Genomic DNA, 24,475 nt, shown 5'->3' with positions numbered 1-24,475 from the left:
TTGTGCTAGGATGCCTATTCATAATAAACAGGCATAAGGAAATCCTGAATACCTGATCAGTCTTAGAAGCCCAAGTCTCTCCTGGGTATTTTACATAATCTAACTTGAAAAAGATTAAGTGTCTACATTCTTTCTTCTGCTTGCATTATTTAACTTTCAGCAGACCTACACACCATGAACCTTATGGACCCATGTACCAAATAAGAGGAGATAAAAATATCTTGGAAGAATGAAATACTAATGGATCCACTACTTTTCCCCAACCTAACTGGTATGGTTTCAATACAGTTCTCTCATCTTCACCAGTACAAGCAGTATCAGAATTAGCCAAGCAGGTAAATTATATAAAGATCCTTAGAATACCTTTTATAGTGAAAGCAGCTAGCAAAATGCTCTTTTTACCGGCCCAGTATCACCTAATCCTCTCTACAAAAAAGTGTGATTTATAGCAGTCACAACATTTGGTAAGAATTCAAATACACTCTCCATACTTGATTCAGCGGACAAAACCTTTCAAGTCAAACTAAGACTGTAAACTTTCTGAATAATTCTGTTAACATGAATGCTGTACAAAGCCTGTTTCATGTTTGAAAAAAGTGAAAATTTACCTGAAGTCTGTAGCATATTACTACCTACCCAGTACAAGGAACAGAGTTGCATCTTACATTCAAGTTATTAAAGCCAATGAACATACTCACCTTTGCATACCTTCCTTTGCATCATACATTTTAAAAACAGGTACCTCACAAGCCAGTGATGGTATTTTTATTACTATTTGCTGTATCAAATATTGTATCCATCTAAATATATTCATATTATAAATTTGTTTTATGTTAGCAAAAATACGCAAAATTAAGCTATAAACCAACAGTTGTTTTAAGGATTAGGAATTCTCTTAAAAAGGTGTTTTCCAATATTAAGTTTAACTTAGTTCATTTCATTTTGCTTTTATATAGTGACATTTGTAATTTTGCATCTACTACAATTATTTGCACACACCCCTAGAACTTTTTAATGTGACAGCCAGTGAAATATTGGTATTAGATGATCAAGAGCTGATATCGAATAGGAAGCTCAGATGTTTCTCTATTCATGTCTCACACTGCTTGCTTACAAGCCCACTAAGTGGGGGGAAAATTTTCAGTATTGAAGGTTCACAACAGAAATTATTAACAATCATATATACATTTTATTGTTTTATCTATACTAAAAAAAATTAAATATTCATGCTCCAGATTTCATTAGTTTATCAATGATTAAATGAGTTGGAGCATCAAAGTATGGGGGTTTTGAGACCTAAGTAACAGGAATTATTCAAGAGAAAGAACTCAAGCAGAAAAGCAAATCAGCTACTGCTCAAAACTCATGATCTTCATACATTGTGCAAGAAAGTCAAATATTTGCTTCAACAACCATAATGTAACCATTAACTCTTGCTTCAGATTCTGGCACTATCTGACTCCATTTAAAGGTCACATTGGTTAAGAAAAATGCAGTTATCACCAGCTATTCAGAACAGATATATCATCAATAAAAATTTGAAACAGAAAAGTACTTTCATAACTTTTATATCAAGTCTCTAACAAGTACTAATCTTTTCTCAATATGCAAGGAATGATCTTGCTTTCACTCAAATCGGTGCTGGCATTACTAACAGCTGAAAAATACTACCCACTGGAACATATCTCTCAACACAGGACTAGCTAGTTCATGCAAAAACTGAGCACCTATTCAATAACAGGAATGCAAGACATTTATAAACACATTTCTGTAAAGCTACAATCTGGCCTTTGGGATCACTGGTGAATTCAGGAAGAGCCTATGTTGCAAACTGGTGGAAAAGACAGGGGAAGGAAAGAAACAATTCTTTGATCTTTAACCAGTGCTAATTTTAGGCTCCTCTCTTTGAAAAGCTTCTGTAAAGAGGTCTGTGAGGGCAAAGTATGAAATGAATGATTTTTTCTGTTTGTTAATGGATGTGCAGTATGAGCAAATTACAAGCAGGCATGCCTACTGCAAGTATGTAATACATTTTCCCCTTCTGTCCCACTAGCTGTGCAGGAAAAGCTCCACAGAAGAATTCAAGTTCAGGAGGGGAAAAAGTGACATGATCATTTTTTGTTCTCCAGTAAGGTTAAGTTTGTCTATGGATCTTTCAGACATTTTTTGTAGAAGCTACAGCAGTTAGGCAACTAGCGCTACTGACTTGGAAACCCAGCTTGGACATACCAAATTTTCTGTTGGAGATCTAGAATGGTTGCACACCAATTTTTGACTGAATTAGTAGTTACACTTTGTTAAAAAAAATCCTTTTGCCCCGGAAGAAGTTGTCATCTGAGACTAAAACCAGATATACATCAAAATAAATGAGTCTGGAATGGACATCAGTGTACTTGCCCATTTCCTAAAATGCTTTCAGCATGACAACCAATTCTAGTTTCAGAAGACATAGGACACTTCCTCCCTTTCCTCAATGATTCTTTTTTTCTTTTCCTTTTAAGAAGCAGAATTCACTGTGCTGCCAAACTAAGATGTATTTTTAACTCTGTTTCTATTAACTTTTGTTTTTCACTTTTCTCCTCAGGCCACACATACATGCTGTTTATTACATTGCATGCCAAACACTATTCAAAGAAATATCCCCTGTGGTATTATTTAGCTCATGAATCTCTTGAATTCATGACTAGCAACGATCTAACTCTCAATCACAAAAAATTAATTATTTTAAGAGACATGTCATTATTAAACAAATGCTTCCCCCCCTCTTTGAGCAAGAAATATTACTTTACAATACTTGGATTGTATTTCTCTTGGATGCTTACTTCTGCACTAGTTGTTGATCAAACCATTTGACCATGAAATAGCACCGGTATTTGATATATGTGAGAAAAATTATTCTGTTTGCAACAACCCAACCATTGGATACTCACCACAGCAATAACAGGAATAAGCACACCCAGATTCCCTGCGCTACTGGAGGCCTGGAAAACAAAAAGGAAGTTATCAAAACATCTACAAAAGCATTTCTGAAATACCTGCTACAAGATGTATTTCAAGCATCAAACATTCCTACTGTCTCTGCAAATGAAAACATACATTGCCAATTACAGCTCTGTATCTTGCAAATAGATGTGCACAAGGTGACCAAGAGAGCACCCCAGACATCCAAAGGACTGGGACACCCAGGAGTCTTTCAACAAAGCTTTTCAGGTGGCTGCTCATAGACTGGGATGTCCCTCATTGAAAGGTTGTTTTCCATTTTCTAATGGATCTTGAGCACAGGATCTTCTATATTTGGAAGTCAGACACTATGCCTTGACCTAAAGGGCAGGAAATATTCATCGAAACCATGTCTACTCGGACATCCAACAACTGCAAGAAAAATGCTCACATTAAACAGGTGGCCACAGAGAAGCGTCAAATGTTTACCAAAAAGTCTATTTTTACTACCAAAATGAAGCAAAAAATAACAAGTCTGTAAAAAGATACCATATTCAAGAACTTATTTAAGCTGGGTGAGCAGCCTTTTCCACTGAAATGCAAGAAGCGTAAGGGAAAATAAAAATTCCTTTGACTTATTAGGACATTTTTAATTGCACTTTATGCAAAAGTGTGTTTGCTCTTGGCTAAATACAGTGTTTAAAAACTGAAAACATTCACTGTACACAGCACATTGTCCCACACCTTCTCTGATAAGACAAACAATGATAGCACAGATATCGTGCTCAGAGACATCTCCTCTCTAAAGTCTTTCCCTACCTCCCATATCCCACCACCTTGGATCTGGGAGGGAGAGAACTCTCCAGCTTCCTCCATACAAAAGAAAGACCAGGTACAGAGACCACTGGTCCCACAGGGAGGAGGCAAGGCAGACATGCTAACAGGGTAAAGCTTTCCATAAAGTAGAATAAACCAAAAGGAAGCAAAAAAAAAAAAAAAAAAAAAAAAAAAAAAGGAAAAGTTGGGAGAGGGCACCAAATCACCAAATAGTCTTCAGATGAAACAATTATGATCCAACCCAACTAAAACATATTTTAGTTATCTTTCCTGTAGTGTCCAAGATAAAGCAAAACAAAAGATGGACGCTTAAATATTTTGAAGGGAAAAAAAGAACACCACTCAAGTCACTCTAAGGGCTTGGAGCAACTGGAAAAAAATCACTATTTTTTTTTGCTAGCATCAGGACAGTCCACTGCACGTGACAAACTGCTGCAGAGTCAGAGTAGATATGCAAGCTAACTAAGATAGCCAGAACCCAGGACATGACGCCAACAGATAGAACTGCAGAAAACCCACTTCTATACTAGCATTTTTGTTATAAAAATAATCAGCCTCTTTATGATAATATATGGCACTGAGGATGAAGGATCTTCCATCCCTGGGCGTACTCAGGGGACATTCCTGTCAAATACCAGCAATGGGGGGGGGGGAGAAAAAAAAAAAGTTATTTTTCTTCCCCTCACAGAAGCCACTTTTGCATGGTTGAAAGATCTGATTTAAAACAGAATAGGCCACTGAAGCATTTTAATGGTTAGCAAGAAAATTTAAGTCCATTATAAGGTATGCTGAGAAACAGAGAACATAAGCAATCAATCTGACAACTATCAAAGAAAAAAACTGCTTTTGTTTGGGAGCACAGCATGCGCAGTGTTTTACCTACTTTAACTCTTCTTGAAAATCAAGTAACCCAGTCTTCAGAATACCTTTCTTAACTTTTACTCTACACTGAATAGAGAGTGTTCTAGTAAAAATTGCTATCAGTATCTTCATAGGAAAAGAAACACTGCCTCCTAGCTCAAATCCATGTTAAATCAATCATGTATCTTTCAGTTTGCAGGCAAATCCAAGTCAGTGCAGCAGTCTGTCTCCTATAGTGATTCCAAAACTGAAACAGTGGAAAAATATCCCTGAAAGGAAGAGGGTGAAAACTAACTTAGAAGTGTCATTTTAGAGCAACGTTTACAATTTGGTTTTCGCCATTTCAGCTTACTTATCCATGGTTAAAAGAACCTATGAAACCCATGGAGAGAGATTTTCCACCACAGACTTCATGAAAAGCAGATTCTAGACATGTCCTAGTACGTAGTCCCCTTTTAGAAGAGCTGGCATTCCTGATTAAATGCAGTCTATCTTCAAAGCAAACAGATTCATTTCAGAGGGATTTACCAAGAGACTTCACCTATTCCATAAAAGGATAAAGACAAAACTTAGCACTTCTAAGCAGCATGCACAGGAGGAGGGAAAAAAGAGGTTAAAAAGACAAAAAAACCCAAAAACATTGTTCCCCTTAGTACTAGGAAAATGTGCCTATTTCAAAAGGAAGTGTTACTATCTGCTCTAAAAAGCAGGGAACAGCTCCCAAACGGCATCTCCAAGAAAAGCTTAAATTTACACTATGAACACATTTGAATTGTTAATATACAGGTGTATTTTTTTATATATAAAATCACTATCAAACACCATGAGTTTTTAAAAGTTGTCCTAAGGAAGTGCTTAGAATGCATTTGAACACTAGGGAGGAACATAACCAGAAGGCGGCTCTGATTTTTGATGAGTAGGAAGCAACCACACTTTGCTTTTCAAATGATAATATAAATCTCAAGAGTAGAAGTCAAGGTTAAAGCTTGTTTATGAGTATATTTCAGAGCAAAGATGAGATTTTAGTTTGCTGTTTAAATAGAATAGGCACATCGAGTACTCTGGATACTTTATTGAAATGGGAAGAAAAGCTAGTGTGAAATGAGGTGAAAAAGTCTTCACATAAGAAAAAAGCAGAGAATTCTGAATGAATAAAGTAATCTGCATATAAAATGCTCCTGCAGAAATTTAGCTAGCATTTAAAGACATGCTTCTTCTGGATCCCCTCACAGACTTTTAAAGGACAGTATGTATTAAATTTTACAAATCACAGTTAAAAGCTGTGTTTAAGAAGAACTCTATTTTACAACAAAACCACTCAAATTTACTTTTCTGCAAAGTATTCCTACCGTACAAATCAGTCTAAGAGACAAGTCTCCTCTTTCTTAGGAAAGCTTTTTGAATAAACTTGCTCTCTAAATAAAGTGCTCCTAAAAATCAGCAGAGATTTTAACTAAATCTTTAATTTTCACTTCACTGCACTGTTTCCATTATAAGCCTAGACGGATAGGCTTGCATCAACTTGGATCTCGGAAAAAAATCAAGATGCACGCACTCATAACAGCAACTCAGGATTAATCACAATCACATCATCTGGCTACTTCAAGCTGGAGGTTGGACTAGGTGACTTCCTGAGGTGCCTTCCAACCTGAGTTTTCCTATGATCCTATGACACCACTAAAATTAGAAGTAGAATTCTGTCACATCTAAAGACATTTCAAGAATTAGTAAGAGGAGTTCAGTAATCAGCATTCTGTATTTCTCTTTGAAGCTCTGCCTCTACAGCTGAACACTCCAGACAGTTTACTTAGCCTCACACAAAATCAAACTCAGCTGAACAATAGGTATATCACTCCTTTATCTCAGGTATTTACACAGATAATTTAGGTGTTCAAAAGGCATTACAGATCTGCACTCATATTCCATGATCAGAACACATTCTTAGGTTTAAGGAAGCATGATATTTTCTCTGTGTGTGTAAGGGCATGGTTTTGGTTCAAAAGACACACAGAAGACTATATTTAGTAGTGCCATCTGTATAAATGCATAGCTGCATACTATTAAAAAACAGTAAATATCTGACCTTTAATGCCGGTCCTTTTTCACTTGCTCTCTCACTAGCTCTCTTTCCTTCTAGCCCAAGCTGAACAAACAGTTCCAGCAAGTTCATCAGTAGTTCATCCACAAGGTGTTCTCCTTGAATATTAGCAGCGATGTTAGCTAGGGCATTAATGACTGCTAAGGAACAGTGTCTGAGAAGAAAGAACAGTTATAAACAAGCAGTTCCTCAAAGTTTTATATTTTCAGTGCTTTCTTCATAATGCTTATAGTAACTCTTGTAATAAGCCTACTGAGATTTTCTTCACTCAGTTTTTTTTTGGGGGGGGGTGTTATTTTTTGTTTGTATGAATAGTGGCACATCACTTTATTGATAATTGAAATGCAACCAGTATTAAGTGAAAAATTGTTTGTAAACTTTGCCTCTGGAGGACATTTCATTTTTGATGCTACCATGGCCAAAGAAAATTACTTTCCTGTAGCAGATATGGCTACAGACAAGAAGCAGTAAAGGGCTGTGCTTCTGGATTAGAAAAGCTCTTGAGCAGAATCAGAACTAGTATCAGTTATTGTTAAAGTTGAGATTGCTTTGGGTCAGACAGCATGTTAAAACATATTGACAGAAATAGTCTTCTTGGTTACTCACATACTATGTTAAAATATATCCAGCCTACCCCAACTACCAACGAAGTCAGTCAAAATCTTTAATTATAACAGGGACTAAAATGCATACTTACATACCAAGAACTAAATTGTTAATGGTTTGCATTTAATCCCTAACAAGTATGGGAACCACATTTAAAAAAAAAAACAGAACACACACACACACAAAAAAACCAATGGAACTTCATTAGCTTTTCTAGGCTAAAAGATTAATTACTCTAGTTAGAGATAATGTAAGTCATCAATGTTAATTATCATTTACAAACTCCTTGGAGGGGGGACGGACGGCAGGGAAAGAGTGTGAAATCAGTACTACCTGTAGTGAAAACATTTTTAGGGATCTCTACATTATGAAGTGCTACTCTTTTCAAACTAATATATTACTTTTTACCATCAAAGAAAAAAGAACAGTACTATTTATAACCTCATTATAAAACTTAAACTGGGAAAAAGTGAAAATCCCTGATGTAGCATAAAGGATATTTGATATAGTATTCATACATTTAAGGGACACAGCTAAGTGTTACCTGTATCCATGATCCTTATAATCTTTTGTGGCAGAGTAAACAACAGAGCTTGCTTTAACACTGATTTGCTGAAACAGATTCCACACCTCCTGGTAAATATATTGCTGTAAAAAACAAACAAACAAACAAAAACAAACCCCCAAATCACTAAGTAGAGCTTATTGAATACAATCTCCTTAAAGAACAATCCTGTAAAATACACTAAGTATTATGAAGTTCTTCAGATAGGTATCTAGTCGTAGTCTGAGCAACAGTTTCAGCTTCCATAAAGCACAAAGTGGAAGTGCTTTCATTAGTGGTTTTAATTGCTCAAATTACACAAAACGTATTAAGTTCTTTAACTCCACCTTCCTGATGGAAAACTTTTTTCCAGGCTTCTGAGTTCTGGCCATTAATTGCTTGCTCAGAGGCAAAAATTACATTTGGAAATGGTAAGTCAGTTAATCCTTGTATGACTGAAGAAGGCTGGCTGTACTGCTATGAAAAAAGATAATATGCACCTATTCAGGACATAGGCCAAGTTTATAAACCTCTTAATAACTTTTGAAAACATTTGAGTTTGGTGGTTTTTTATAGTTTTGGGTTTTTTTTTTTAAAAAACACTTTTATGATTTTCTGTGGTGACTAATCTTCCTTACAGGGACAGCATCTTACACATTATTAATTAGCTTTTGTTTTCTGATGTCACAGAGACACGAGGATTGTACAAGCACATACCTGTGGTGAAGAAAGAAAAAACTTCTGCAAATGCTGTTTCTAAAATACATTTCCTTTTAACTAAAGGAAAGGGATCATGAACTGGCACTCTCTTGGCCAGTTCTTTCCTTACATTTCCAGTGATGACTAAGCAGCCCAGCTGATCAATGATAAGTACATCAAGATGAGAAGGTGGCTGGCAAAACTTCTGCTGTAAGATCTGTAGGATGGGTTCCATCATTTTTGGGGTGTCCCTCAGTGCCACTGCAATGTGCCCTAGAGCACGAATTGTGTGGTCAGGAATCAAATGAGCCTCCCTGTTACAAAAACAAACAAAAAACCCCAAAACCATACATGTAACTGTTCAACAGTTATCAAGACCTCCAAGCATGGTTAGATTTCATGTAAGAAACGGTTCATATACTAAATTTAAACATCACTAACACCTTTAATATTGCCACTCTATATACCCATCTACTCCCAACATTAACATTAGAGAAACACTTGCACAAGTTGGTTTTCAAAATAAAAAACAAAAAACCCCACCACCACAAATGCACTATCCAAGAAACCCACACTAATCCATGAACAAACTGTTCCAGAAACAACAGTGAAAAGAGTTAAAAGTGATCTGCAAAACATTAAGACATGACAGTCAGACCAGGTATGATAGGACCCCCCCTTGGAGGTTTCTTGTTGGGTCTCTTAAAAATTAAGCAAGTCAAATGCCACAAGTGACAAGCTGTGTCAAGCCGTAAAAGATAGCTGAAGCCTGAAGGATACAACAGAGAGAGTATCACTCAATCTAGGACTCAAAATTGGCTAATACTCACCAAAGATTTGCTGATTCAATCAGATAAAAACTAATCCATACCTCTCAGTACAAAAACAAGGGCTCAGCTCTGCAAAGATTTGCATGGGAAGATCCTGACCCCACATACAAGCTCACTAATCTCAGAAACACTTAATTCTAAAATAATGCTGCCTGTGCTTATATCTTAGAATAAGCTTCAGGTTCATTGAGTGAAGGAAAAATTGGTTTGATGACTAACAACTTACTTATCACTCTCTTGAGAGATGTACAGACGGTTAGATAAACTGGCAAGAAAGGCCTCAACAATCACCGAATCTATAGTCAAGCCAGCTTTCAGGCACCTGGAATAACAATGAACAGAAAACTTCTTAGAATAGCTAGAGAAAAAAAAAAAGCATGAATTAAACATTTCACATTTTACAACTGTAAATGCACACCAGGTATAAGGGAAAAGAGTTTATACTGAAGTATAAGAACTCACTGCCTAGGAACACTGCAGATTTATTTTAAAAAATGAGTGGAGTTTCTACTGCTGCTTTCTCCAGCAACAATAAAGATGGGGATATGCAGTAAGGTAAATTCAGAATCCACTGCTTTAGAAACTTCAGTCCCTTGTCTCTAGTGACCAACTATTTGTCTTCCCTCCAGCTTTCTGTAGCTGTCTAGAAGGGAAGAATAATCATTACACTGCCCACATTTGAGTGCGTAACAATCATTCTGTTACAGGAGGCTCACTCAATATGATAATCCAAACAGAAAACAAAAACCCTGCTGAGTATCAAAATGGTGGGTAGCATGAATTACATAGGTGAGAAGCAAAACAATGAGACTGAATTATTACTTTACAATTAGGACATAAACAAAACCAAGTGATGTCTGCAGAAAAATAAAGTCACGATCAAAAAAGGCAAAAAGCCTTTATAGTAGCACAGAGCAGCACCTTCTAAACAGTCACAATACTTTTCCACTAGGGTAATAGAACACATATTCCAACATATGGTGGAAATCTCTCTCTTACCTGCAGATGTTGTCTATGGCAATGTCACGCAGCTGCTCATACATGGATGGTTGACTTTTCTTGCCAGGCATTACATTTAGAGTGGACTCTGAATGCTCGTTGGTTACACTAATTTTGATGTCATTACCACCTACTAAGAACACAGAGCATGGAAATCAACACCATTTGAAATAGCTTTTTTCCCCAAGATGAGAGCACACAGGCAGAACAGTATCTGGTGAGTGCAGAACAGCCTACTTTACAGCTCAGAGCTGAGCTGAAGAACTTTGGAAGTGCATGTGTTGTCACTAGCTATGCAAGATACTACTGCATTTAACTATTCCTAAATAATTATTCCTAAATTTAGTCACCTTCAGTTCTCATTTTACCTGTTCTGCTTTAGCATTATAATACTGCTTTTGCATTAGCAAGTGATTTAAATTGAATATTTTTATCTTTGGAAATCATAACTTGATATTACAATTTAAAAACAACAACAAAAACCCTGCCAAATGCCATCAAGATGGTCAAGGGGCTGGAGCACAGGACCTGTATGGAGAGTCTGAGGAACACAGCCTTGTTCAGCCTGGAGAAGAGGCAGCTTTGGACAGACCTAACAGCTGCCTTCCAAAGCATGAAGTAGGTTACCAACAAAACAGAAGCAGGCTTCATGGGAGAATGAGACAGAACAGCCACAACTTGAAACAAGGGAGGATCCTACTGGATATGTGATTCCTGCCCCGACTAGGAACATAATTATGCATTGACCCAGGTTGTAGAATCTCTGTCCTTGGAGGTTTCTGAAGGCCCATGTGGACAAAGCCCTAAGCAAACTGCTCTGAATTGAGTGCAGAAGGCTGACACACATAATTCAACCTTCAATACTGCAGTATGACGCTACACTTGCTGGTGATCTCACTTAGGACAAAAGTGCTTGAGATAAGACTATCTTGGTTTCAGCAGAAGAGGCAGAGCAATATTGCTGCTAGCATAAAATGTAGTTCTATATATACTGCTTGCCCTTAGATACACTTCTACCAGAATTTTATTTGCATTCGTCCTCTCCACCTCCAAAAAAAAAAAAAAATCACAAATGCATCTCCATTTCCCCCTACAGCTGTATCACCATGAAATATCCAAAAGCATCAAAAAGCCATACAAGCTGGAAAACAACCACGAGCATATCCTTTGGAACACAGACATTTTTCCTTTACCTGTGTGATACTGGCTATGATACTTGTAAAGTTTCACAAGCACTGGGGAAGGTATCACAAGAAAGTCCCTCAAGGATGGATTGACAGAATGAACCACAACAGGGAACCTCTCACACAAACGACCTAGACCCTAGAAAAGAGAAGGAAAAAAAAAAAAAAGGAACATAGCTTTAGAATGTAACAGCACAATTTTTATTTCAACTGTAAGCCTGCACCTTCAGCTCAATAAAAAAAAACAAAACAAACAAAAAACCCAAACCAAAACAACCCATACATAGTTCTGAGAGATTCAATTTTTAACAGAAAATTTAGACATTTCAAGCCTGTAATTCTTTTAGGTTATCCTAGAGTGCTCCATGCCTTGCTTTCTTCCACGGTGACTTCACAGGAGTTACATGAAATGAACTTCACACTCTAAAAATAAAGTTACTGGGCAAGTTCCAGCATTTAGAGAATCCAGATTATTTACTACGTGGTGGAAAACACCACATTTGTAAGACAATGAATAAGTGCCCGGTAAGAAGATATAAAAATTAGAATAACCAAGCTTTAGTCTTACAACTCAGTGATCTGCCAGTCCCAGTATTTTAACTGTTTATGTAATGGAGTAAGCAGCTAAATATTTCAGAAATTAAATACTGGTTAAAAAAAATAATGAATATTATTCTTCAAGAAGTAGTTGAGCTTAGAAAATTCTGAAAGCACTACTCTACTGCAGTTCTAGTTTCCACACCAGACCTCTAACATCCAAACGTAGAACACATTGATGGAAAGCAATACAAACAGCAAATAAAAAAGTGCTCTTCTAGCAACCTGTAAAACTCCCCAAACTCTCACTCACTGATATAGCAATGTCAAATACTGTAAAGACAGACCTGCAAACAGCAAATTAGCAGTGGCAAGTGAGCAATGATGACTTTGCTTGAGGTTTTTGACTGCAGCTTCTCTGATAACTTGATGCAAAGGTTTTCTGCACCTTAAACAAAAAATCCAACAGAAAAATGTATGTTTATCAGACTTGTTATTAGGCCACACGCAACCCAATGCTTACTGGAATTTCTAAAAGAGTGCAGAAAATACTTCAGCTTCACTGTCCTCATACTACAATTCCTCAAAGAGATTTAGTGCTGCTTCTGCAAAAAACAGTTTTGGAAACTTAGTATCTGCACCAAACAGCTCTGTCAAACACTACGAATGAAAGAATTACAGTACTTAAAGTTGATTTTGAGCGTACTCCACATTTGACAGAAATGAAGTATTGCAAGGTCCAAAGGAAAAAATCCTTCACTTATTCAGAGGATGTGTAAGAATTATGCAACAAGAAAGAAAATTGAGACAATTGAGAAAAAGTGAGAAAGAGCTTCCCAATCCTGTTAGCAATGAAGAAAAAACATTTTCTTTCAAAGAATGACTGAGAAACATTTAAGACACTAAGAGCAATAATAACATAAAATAAACTAGAAAATAAGCAGCTGCACGTAAAGCAGCAATTATACCATCTTTTCTAGATACGCCAATAGGATGTTTCTGTTTCCATTTCTATGAAGAGATGTCTAACTACCTAGCCAACTCATTTCACAACTTTTTGATGGAAATTTTACTCTTGTATTCTAATAGCAAAGAGTATTTCACTGAAAGTTATTTTATATTTCTCTGAGCATCATCTACTCTCAGAGAACTTGCAAGTATTTTTACAACAACAACAACAACAACAAAAAAAGGACAGACATTCCAGAGACTGAAAAGCGTTTTTTACCTTGCTCATCTTTCACAGCCCACACCATGAGATCCACACAGGCAGCATTAGCCTGACAACGCAGTTTTAAAGGACTCAGTTCATTGTGTAGTCGGTCCACATCATGAAGGATTTTCTGAAGTTCTGATTGACTGCTGTTGAATTGCTCTAGCACAAAATCGTGGATTTCCTTCACAAATGAGTTGGGAAGGTCTAAAGAAATAAAAGGAAATAGCATTATACTAGCAGGATGGGAGTCAGTGTATCAGAATGACGGCATATAAAAGATGCATTCTTACATTATAAATGGAATTATTTCCTAAAGTTTATCCCCTACCTAAAAAATAAATTTCATAGCAAAGTCTACCAGTAAGCAGACAATTGAAACACCACCTATTAATCCTTTTAGTGGTGCTCAAAATATTTTTTTTCTATTTCCATAGCATCTTTTTTTTACATGGAAACATTTCAAAATACAAATTTTATAGCATACATGGAGCTCCCAGGAAATGCAAACCCCAACGTTCAAGCACTCAATACAATGTAGACAATGCTTTGGGTCCTAAATACAATGAAGGATAAATTATAAAAAATACAAATACTATACCTTTCATATAGTATAATGTGTCTCTCAGCATTTTAAACTGAGCAAGATAAAGAGGGTCACTGAATGTTTTATAATAGAGATCTGTACTAGCAGCCGTCTGAAAGAGAAAAGAAGCAACTTGGTAGATTCAAAATTAAGTATTTTCAATTATATGGATAAATAAATCTTATTCTGGTCACATGACTGTTTTCCTCCACAATGTAAACAAGCATTTAAAATGGGTACCAGAAGTAACCTCACAGCCTTCCCCCCTACTTTTATCAAAAGTACAGCCATTCAGTGCATTAAATAAGACTCAGTCACTCTTTCAATTTGAAGAACACATCTATGACCTCTCTAACAGCGGTGTTAAAAAAAAAACAAAAAACAAAAAAACGAGGAGGATTCAAACCTATCATTTTACTGAGATAGCAAAAAGAGAAACTGCAGCTGTCTCCCCTTAGGCCTACAATTCAAATATGGCAGTATTTGAAGGAAGGCTGGAGAGAACAGCAAACTCATTTTCCCACACAAATGAACACATACTCTGTTCAACACAGCTTTACGCTCCCACGGAGATGAGGCTAACTCCATAAAACATAGTGGAGGCTATTACAGAACTGCACCCAGGCAAGGGGAGAACAAGGACTCACAGACCTACAGAAATGAGTATGCTACCTTTTAAAGTAAAGGTCCACAAACTGTAACACTATTAAACTTGTAGAAATGACACCTAAAAGAGCAGCAATCATTTCCAAGCCAGAAAAAGAAAACAACCAACAACACAAAAAAATACCACATAATATGAAATAAAGACCTTAGACTACAGTTTGGGGCAACCAATGCTATAATTTAGTAGGATAACAGAGCTAAAGTAAGAAAATGGTTCATTTTTTAAGAGAATAACTGTTTCCTTCTATGTTAGTGAAAAACATTCCTCCTTCACTCCCCCATTTTTACACAGTCCAAGGCTAGATTTAAACCACTGAAAGAACAGTGCAAATAGGAAATTGTATCATTTTGCAAAGAGAAGGCATACCTTACATAGGTGAAAGATTAATTTTCCAAGTATTAATTATTAAGACAAAAAAATAAAGTATTCGAGTCACTAGAAAAGGAATTTAAAAGCATACCTCTGCAACTTCAGCTACAACTGCATCTAAGGTCTTTAGCAAAGAATCCCCAACGATCTGTTTTACCTACAGAGGAAAAAAAATAAAAAATTAAAAAAGGATGTTTCCTGTTGATGACTCTAGATAGGAAGACAACACAATTTTGCCCATGCACAGAAAACACAAGTCACTCAACTGCAAAGTGTCAGATGAAATTAAGGCTACAAGAACTTCTGGCTGCAACAAGAATAAATACATTTGAGCCTCTGTGTGCTGTTCCAAAATAGCTGGTGCAGGAAGCAGACAGAGCCAGTACTTTTTGTCACTTGCATGAATTCCCAGCAAATAAACACTTCTAGAAAAGGGTCTCAATCTCACAGCAAAACACAATCTTCTATTTCAGCAACTAGCAGTACACGAATTACCTCATATCAAGTGGTCTGCAAGAGTCAAACAGGAAGAATTTGACAGAAACTTATTTGATTTTACAAATTCTTCATGGTTCATATGAAAGCGTTTTAGGAATACTATTAAAGCGTGACATTAAGTGCCATAAAAATAACATTACACAAAGCTTGAGAGACAAATGCTATCTTTTTATTTGCAATTCTAAAATCTTAAACTTAAACTGCATCTATTTCTAGCATGAATATCTAGAATGCAATCTCACTGTAGCCTCCATAAGAACCCATCACATACCATGTTCAACAGCTGGCGGAGCATATCCAGTGGGATGTTAAACTCTTTATTGTTAATGCCATTGAAGAGAGGAGAAACTGAAAAGCTGGAGCTGATTGTAGAGAAGTAATAATCAGGATCCACTGCACTCCCATCAGGAAGATATGAACCTTATCGAAAAAAAAATAGAAATAAAAGTTTAGGGAGAGAGAGGATACATAAACTTTGTTTAATGGTAATGTTTAGTTACTACTAAAGAGTTATTTCCAACACAGGTACAGTCTTTAACTTGCAAGCTATCAAGAGGTGCATTTCAGCTCATCTACTGGTAAATCAAGACAGAAAACTATGATGAAAAAATACATTTGTTCATTTGAAGTTTACAATCACAATGGAAGAATTCGATTCAATGACTTGTGTTCATGTCAGGGACGCTGCTGACAGTAAGTCTTCCCATACTACTGATGTACATTTACCTGAAAACATTTGTAAATGCCATTTCGCTCAAAAGCATAGAGGTACAAAGAACAGGTTAAGTCAAAACTATCTTGCAAGGTTTTCCCCTATATTAGATCAAATGAACATGTGGCATAGCTTTCATCTTAGAAGAGGCACCAATTCACTACTGCAATTTGAAGGTAAAGAGAAATCAAACTATTTTTCAGATTCAAGTATTCTATTGAGCAAACAACTTTCTAAGCACACTGCTTTAGGTACTGTTTCCACTTTAGAAATTATGTATCTGCCTTTTTAAAGTACTCAGCTGGCTGTGCTAAAGTACTGTTCTTGTGATTAATTTGATTTCAAGCAACACTTATTTATTGGCAACAACTGTTAGCCTTGGCCAGAACAAAAACAAGGCCATTACTCGTCTCCTTCAGAAAACAAACACAAACTATATTATTGGAAATAATACAAGGGCTGCCTGTATCTGAAGTATTTAGTAGAAGTCAGTATTGAAAATAAAATCCTGATTAGAATAATCATAACTCTGCTAGAGACAGTTAAAATTATTCTGAAATTTTTACGAAGTTGTCCACTATGCACCTATAGTTTTAATTAAGATGATTTTTGTTCCACTACTATCATCTCTTTCTAACCTGCAGCCTTTTTTTTTTTTTTTAAATTCAAAACACAAAGACCATAAAATTGAAGTAAAATTGAAGTAGTATATAGGTCGGTTCAACAGGGTAGACAGACAACAAACAGGTCTCTTCCTACTTGGCAATTTAAGAATGATATTTGAATTACCCTGCAATCCCATGATATGATTGAGGAAGACAGATACCTCTACAAATAGTAACACGAAGGAAAAAGAAAAGTAATGTGGAAGAAATTAGTTCAAGCCAGGGCTCTGGAGAGGAGAATGACCTAGAAACAGAGAATGCCCAAACTGTTAAAAACCTCAAAGGGCCACACAAAACCAGAGACACCATCTGAGGCATCTCAGATGCACAGCTAGTTCTCCACTTGACTCATGAAAGTTTATTTTTAAGCCCTGCTTTGACGCAGAACTCACAGCTAGAGCTCTACCAAAACCCAATGGCTAAGAGTTTGTATATTAACTCATGAAAATTTTTCACATTTCTGCCTTTTATGTTACAGTAATTAATACACATTAGTGAGCACTCGATTTCAGTGTCTTCTTTATTACTTCTCTCTTCAGCAAATTACTAGGTCTTATACAATGACCCATATCACGTTTACTTCAAATGGAACACTTGTTCTATATTTATGCAATGTGCCACAAAGGTCCCAAAATTCCAAACCCTAGTCCAAAAATTTAGTTGTCTAGTGAAGCTCAATATTAACACTTGTTCCTCAAAGTTACTCAGGCTAATCTCCTGAAATATTTTTAGCCTAGCGGAATTAAGCTCTTCAGTACTAGGCGCAGCCTAGCAGTCAGGAAATCATGTCTCTCTCAGAAGCCTGCCAGAAACAACTGAGCCTGGAAACCATGGTGTTAATAGTAACTTCCTACTGTTTTTATACCCCAAAACTTTTCAAAATCCCAGCAGGTGTGTGTCAGAAAAAGGGGCCAAAAGATTTTGGTATTCAATTCCTATAAATAGCAACAAAAACCCCAAATCACACACTGTTCCTTTGCAAAATAATTTACCTTCAAAGTAATGAATTGCAGATCCTCCAGGAGAGCTGGGAGGGGGAACTCCACGTTCAGGACTAACCTGAAACATGATACAAAAGCCATAATTTAAAAAACTGTTTACAAAACATTAAAAAATCTTCCAGAGAACAGTTCATACACTTTATAATGCAGAACAGCTTCAAGCAAAACTAACAGGAACTACATATTGCCAGGCCTAACAGCAAAATCCCAGCCAAAATCAGGAAGTTAAAAAAGCTAGTTCAGTGCTTTTGACTAAAGGGAAGTGATCAGAATGATGACTCCTGTACTGCATGTAACTATGCTAATAACAATCTGTGGTTTCAAAACTGGCATCTGAATCCATTCTTTCCCTAAGACAACAAACACCCGCAGCTCCTGGTGAAACCAGTGAGAGCCTATGTATCCTGAGCACTTCTGAAAACTTTAGCTATTAAGTGGCAGCTTCCCAAAGTCTTAGATATACATTACAATGCTTTTTCATGAGAATAACACAAGGAACGGGATTTGTCAATGGTTCCATGTGAAAACTTAGTACAGTTGTTAGTTTAACTGTCACTGATTGTTCTGTAGCTCAGAAACTACAAAATTATTTTGAAACTCAGCTGTGAAAGCAAAATAAAGATCTCTGTATCTGGTCAAACAATGTGTTAAAAGACTGTCTGCATATTCAGCCTTAATGCTGTCTTAACTCCACCAAGACCATGAAATCATCTAAGCACTGACTCCAACAGAGAGCAAATCATACAAACCTGTGAGATGCTAGATACACTGCTAGCCTTTCTCTTTAGTGTTCCTTCTTGGCAAACAGTGAGTAGAGAACTGGGAAGAATTGATCTGAAATCATTAAAGGATCGTCGGCGAATTCCTTCAAGCTCCTCTGGAACTCTCAGGGAATGCGGGGGAATTTTTGGAAAAAGCTTTGAAAGGAGAGCCTCTTCTGAATTGCTGTAGCGACCAAAGGCTCGAGAAATTCCTATCAGACAGGGCACTGCATACTTGCATAAATATTCTGGAAAAGAAAACCACATATAACAGTATATTAACCGTAACTTAGAACTTCCTCTTCACAGTTTTGCTACCGCTTCACTAAACTGTTTCAGCCTAATGTGCTTTACAGACTTATTCATGCAAGTAGAGGAAAAAACATTAAGGTATCGCAAATTAATACACTTCTGCTTCCATATTTATCAGTCAGCAACAAAAAGAATAAATATGTGCTAAGGAAGTTGAAAGAAAAAGCTGCTCACTTTTCAGAAGTGATCCTGATAATTAGAAAACACAAGAGAAGTTCAGAGGACAGGAGTTACAAATATAGTAACAATTTTAATAGTACCTTTATCATGCATTTGCGGGGTCTGGCACATTCCCAACAGGAACTGCATTACTTGTAGAATTGCATCCAAAATCTTAAGTAATCAAAACAGACATACAAAAATATCTTTTGGTAAAGACATATCATTATCTTATACTAGATCACTACAACAAATGAAACTTGCAAATATTAATGCAAGCACCTCTGTAACCAAGATTTTTTTAATGCTGTGTGACTAAAAAAGTAGGTTGCTCTCACTCAGCTTACAGAGCTTCTTTTGTAAAGTCTGCAGTTAGCTGGTAGGTACTAGCAGAATAAAATTGCAACAGTCCTAATCTCAGTATCAAAACTTGAATTCTAAACCTCTGGGCTCAGCAACTGACATCCTCTGACACTCAGAAGTAAGAGCAGACTTATGAATATCTTCTAGATGCTTGACTATTAATTAACACAAGCAAAATAATACAACAGTATATGTTAAAGCAAAAAAATCCCTTTGCAAGAAACGAAGCGGCTGTGGTGTACTCTTCTCTAGACATTTGTCAGTACTGCAGCATTAGAGAATTGGGTACTACATCAGCACTAACTTAAAATAAACCCTACCTGCTCTCTGAGAGATGCATCCCTGTAAGCAACGTCTGATAACAACGTTACCAAGCAGAAGCTGAAGTTTTCTGCCACTGGAAGCAAGCCTGCAAAGTAGCGGACAGAAATTAAGCCACTTAAGCATTGTTAGAGAGAACCAACATAGCAAGAGCAAATAATAATAAAGCCAGAAGACATTAAGTTGATTCCCATGTCATACAGTTCTGAGACAGACTGTAGAAAAATATAGTATTACATACAAAATTCAGAACTATGCTCTAACCATCGTAATTTCACCATGAAATGTTAAAAGAATAATTTTAATAATTAAAAAATTCTCCAGGCTTTCAAGTAATTGAAAAAAAAAAAAGATTATATAGTATTATATAAAAGTATTCTTATATTAATTTTAAGATCTATTAAGGGAGCAAGAAATGAAGTGGTTTAAATAGCTACTAAGCATCAAAGCTAAAAGTAGAGTGTACAAATCTCAGGTTCACCTCTGCTGCTCTAACTACTACACAATATTCTCCAATTTAGTAACAAAATATATTGAGCATAGAATTATTTGGAAAGTGTAATTTATCACAAAGCAGTCAAGCAAGAAAGCTGGGAGCTATTCAACTTCCTCTTTGCTTCTAAATAAAATCAATATGAAAGGCTGTTGAGTCAGGAGCTAAGAACCTAGCAGGACCTACCACCTCCCCTTGTACCATATCCTGAATAACCTTTGTTATTTCTATTTCTCGGCTGGCATTCTATGAGAATGATCAAAAAAAACAAACATCACCTCTGCCCTTCCGTGCATTGCTTTCTTCTATCCATTGGACTTTGGGAAGACCCTTCAGAAGTCGGAGGAGGTAAGGAACCACGTTATCTTTGTGCTAGAGAGGAAAATACTCTATTTAAAATGGAGAAGAAAAGCTGAACCATTATCATCTCAAGATATTTTAGAGATATGGAAAGACTACATTAGCCACACACAGAACTCGCTTATAATAATTACACCACAGGATTCCTGAATATTGCAAAATTGATTTCAACACAAGCAAATGACAGTAAACCAATTCACTGCGACAAATCCAATCTAATCCCAATTCTAGGCAACAGTTCATTCTTTGTAGAAGTTGGAGAAAAAGTTTCCAGAACAGTAATTGACCCCAAACAATTTATTACTTTACAGCAAGGTCACAAAATAATTTTAAGGCAGCTAGAAATTCAGTGCCAGTCCCAATTCAGAACATGTGATCCATCCCGTGGTCTTATGCAAGTCACTTAACACATCTGTGTCAGACTTCAGCTTCCTAATCTGCAAATCAAAGGATAGCGCTTCCTTCCTCAGAGTTGGATTAATTAATACTAACTGCTGGCTTTGAAAACATCATAAAAACACTAAGAAACATGAATATAGCTGCCTTATTTAAACTTTGTACTACAAAAACCACAAAAAGGACAATATTAATAATATGCACACAAGCTGTATCATAGCAAATAGATACTAAGTAGGAGGAAGTTCAGGCCTGATGCAAACCCTAGCAACATTAAATGACTTAAAGTGAGGTCTAATGACTTTGGACCTAGGACTCTGTATATCCTTCCTTTCCTCTGCATGAAACAATACTACGCCCAGAGTTCGAAGGGAAGAGAACCAGCTTGTCATAAACAGGCTGACAGACACAAAAGGGATGTTTGTGTACAATGCAGCCTATGTGCACTGTTTGTCTTTTTATCCTGGCTAGTGCCAGGCATGAAAAGGCCTATTACAAACCTGATGTTCAGGAGTATGTTGGAACATACCCACCATTCAGAAGCATGTGAGGAAGAACACGCAATGACACATATGGTTTGAGCAAATCCTCCTGAATAGCCTTTCCTTTCTTTCCTTAAGCTATAATGACCAAAAAACACAACAGCAGGTTGTCTGTGGCAGTGCCATGACTGCTGTCTATCCCACTCGTCAGTACTGTCCTTGTGCTCTCCTGCCTGCATCCATCTGTTACCTCTGATCTTTTTATTTTATTTTTATGAAGAGTAAATACCAACTTTTCATTCATTGAACAACTAAATTTGAATTAATCCAAAATCTTTCAAGTTAAATAAAGTTAGCCTATGCAGGAAAAGTACCTGAAGGTCAGATTCAATTAGAAAGATTCCTAAAGCAATAACAGCATCTCTGCGACGTTCGTCTAACTGGAAAATCCCATGGAAATCCACTGGACACATACAGAGCAGTTTTTGTACCTGAAAAACAGCAAAGGGAAAGAACAGTGGAACAAGACCGAAAGTGTCAGAACAATCCAAGGGAACAACAGTACATGTGTTAAAACTGTCTTTCAAAAATCCACCAGTAGACCTCAAGAAAGCAATGCAAATAGCTCCCAGCTTCTCTCTTATGGAGCAGAGCTAGCTGTCATGTCCATGCCTTAGAGCACCCCAAGCAACAGGCCTGCGTAGCACTAATACAATTGCAGATATTTTCACAGCAGAGAAACGAGCTGACAGGCTGTGGTTTTCAAGACTCATTCAGACCTCCTGTGTTTGAAGTGGACAATAGTCCTTCCATCTTCTGGAAGATAGATGGCCACATTACTCTCCTTTAGTCATCAATCTTAATGAAAGCATCTAAGGGCTAGGAAAGAGTGATGAATGACAGAAACTAGAAAAAGACAGAAAAATTTCAAGTAGATGTCAAACATTTGTACAACAACACAGGTCAATTCAAAAGTTTTCTTCAACACTTGATCAAGCTGTTTGTTTGTTTTCACATCTCAAGAGAATTTCTGAAACTTTTCAGAGCATTACATTTGCAGAGATCATTCCTGCATCCCTGGTACAAAAAAGCTTTCCTTCCACTAATTCATTGGGCATTTTGGATGTGCAAGAAATATGCAGCAGGCACATATCTAATATTTACTCAATTGCTATAAACAAAAACCAGGTGGTTGGAGCTTTGGTTACAGCTGCACCAATGCCTTCTTCATATATAGCACTGAACAATAAACTGTTACCTAGCAGAGTATGACTTTTGCTCAAATCCTTTTAACGTAACAGATTAAGTTTCCAGAACTATTATTTTCTCACTACTTACCTATTACTTCACTCCATACCCAGCAAACACACGTCTAAAGAATATATCTACTCTCCCAAATACTTTGTTTTCCTATGGAACCGTTAAGAAAGGGAAAATGCAACAAGGTTATCATCTTTTCTGAAAATCTCCTTGATTTTAATATTATGTAAAAAGGACTCTCACAATAAATACCTATGTTTGAATGACCTACGTTTGAATGTCAAGTTACTTCCTATTTAGATAACTCCTTAAACACCCTGCCTTGAAATTTCTAAACAAAAACACTATTCCCCTAGAGGATTAGAAGGATTTACTGGATGCTCAGTGGAATTTAAGATTCTGGTCTGTAAACTGCCAGATCTCATAATTACAAGACATGTAACACAACACAAATAATCCTCTTGCTCAACATGAAATACAGCAGAGGAAATAGGAACTTTGGAAAATAACTTCTGATGCATGTGTCCCACATCAGGTTAATACATGCAATAACATGAGTGAGTAACTTTCACTAGATATGAACTATTAATACCATTTAACTCCTACTGTAGTCTCTCAAACTAAAAAAAAAACAAAAACAAAAGGGAAGAAAATAAATCCCTGGATATGAGTGAACCAACAGCAAGGCTTAAAAAAATTATTCACAGTTGGCTGTCAGACCAATGGTAAATTTCCAGAACAGAACCAAGAAAAGAAGCCTGCAACAGCTGGCCAAGAACAAGCACTATAGTTTTCATCAGCACAGAGCTGTGCTTTTCAACAATTTAGTCATCGTTCATTATTGCATAAGGCAATTTAAAAGTTCAATCACTTTGTGCTCAGAGAAGCCAACTCCCAAACACCAGGCTGTCCCTCTCTCCTCCCCGCAGCAGCGCAACACTTGACCACACCAGCCGCTCCACGCCCGCAGTGGAGACCCACGAGGGGAACTGCCCAGACCCAGATCCCCCTGTCTGGTTTTACATTCAGGAGAGGTTTATCTCAACCACGCCGATTTTACCTTAAGCTGATTGCATCGCTTGGATTTAACCAGATACGTGGAGTAAAGCAACCAGCCCTAATTAGGCTGAAACTAATTACTCCTACAAGACCCTGTTCCACAAACTCCAGGGACACGCAGCTGCTGCGAGGACCCACGTTCCTCGCAAGGGCACGGGGGGCTGCTCTGAGGGCACCGGCCGTGGGTGCTGCCGCAGACGCCTCCCGCCGCCGCCGTATTTTTGGGTCAAGATGGGCCCTGGGAGCGCCCCGCGGGCCCAGCAGCCCCCCCTGCACACAGGGCCATTGCTGGCGTGCCGAGCCCGTTCCCACGGCCGCAGGACAGCCCCCACCCGAGGAGAGCTGCGTCCTCCCGGGCACAGGCAGGCACGCCAGGGCCCGGCCTCCCACGGGCGCGGCCACAGACCCGCGGGAGCAGGGCAGAAACCCACCCGCGGGCGCGCGCGTCACGGGCCCCCACGCGTGACAGGGCCAAGCGAGGCGGCCCGGGGACCCGCCACCCTCCCCACCCACGCGGCACGAATATTCTCCACAGGAAGGGCCCCGCGCCCCCCTCCTTGCCACGGCACCCCTGATGCCGACCCTTCCACGCAGCTCCCACTCGCGTGACGCCCCTCCGCCCCTCACGCACCCGACTGCCAGGCGTGACAACCCCGCAGCCCC

At 37.6% G+C, this 24,475-nt stretch overlaps 1 protein-coding gene across 1 annotated transcript in view; it reads right to left on the bottom strand.

The window, feature by feature from the left end:
• PI4KA (phosphatidylinositol 4-kinase, catalytic, alpha) overlaps positions 1–22,005 on the bottom strand; it is a 61,392-nt gene extending 39,387 nt beyond the window's left edge. The window contains exons 1-18 of the mRNA XM_010581614.1: positions 21,868–22,005; positions 20,534–20,627; positions 19,762–19,850; positions 19,180–19,252; positions 18,596–18,855; positions 17,838–17,904; positions 15,740–15,888; positions 15,062–15,127; positions 13,950–14,046; positions 13,364–13,555; positions 12,483–12,583; positions 11,608–11,737; positions 10,415–10,547; positions 9,642–9,737; positions 8,716–8,899; positions 7,887–7,990; positions 6,722–6,890; positions 2,931–2,981 (exon numbers count right to left, since the gene is read on the bottom strand). Of these exons, the coding sequence (XP_010579916.1) occupies positions 2,931–2,981; positions 6,722–6,890; positions 7,887–7,990; positions 8,716–8,899; positions 9,642–9,737; positions 10,415–10,547; positions 11,608–11,737; positions 12,483–12,583; positions 13,364–13,555; positions 13,950–14,046; positions 15,062–15,127; positions 15,740–15,888; positions 17,838–17,904; positions 18,596–18,855; positions 19,180–19,252; positions 19,762–19,850; positions 20,534–20,627; positions 21,868–21,966 (2,154 nt within the window). The 5' untranslated portion in view covers positions 21,967–22,005. The remainder of the gene's footprint in view (positions 1–2,930; positions 2,982–6,721; positions 6,891–7,886; positions 7,991–8,715; positions 8,900–9,641; positions 9,738–10,414; positions 10,548–11,607; positions 11,738–12,482; positions 12,584–13,363; positions 13,556–13,949; positions 14,047–15,061; positions 15,128–15,739; positions 15,889–17,837; positions 17,905–18,595; positions 18,856–19,179; positions 19,253–19,761; positions 19,851–20,533; positions 20,628–21,867) is intronic.
• Between the last annotated feature and the right edge of the window lie 2,470 nt (positions 22,006–24,475).

This window comes from Haliaeetus leucocephalus, unplaced genomic scaffold, assembly GCF_000737465.1.
Source record: "Haliaeetus leucocephalus isolate CR32 unplaced genomic scaffold, Haliaeetus_leucocephalus-4.0 Scaffold802, whole genome shotgun sequence".
In the NCBI taxonomy this organism is placed as follows: Eukaryota; Metazoa; Chordata; class Aves; order Accipitriformes; family Accipitridae; genus Haliaeetus; species Haliaeetus leucocephalus.
The sequence above is the reverse complement of the archived record's forward strand: the minus strand, read 5'-3'. Positions and strand labels throughout refer to the sequence as shown.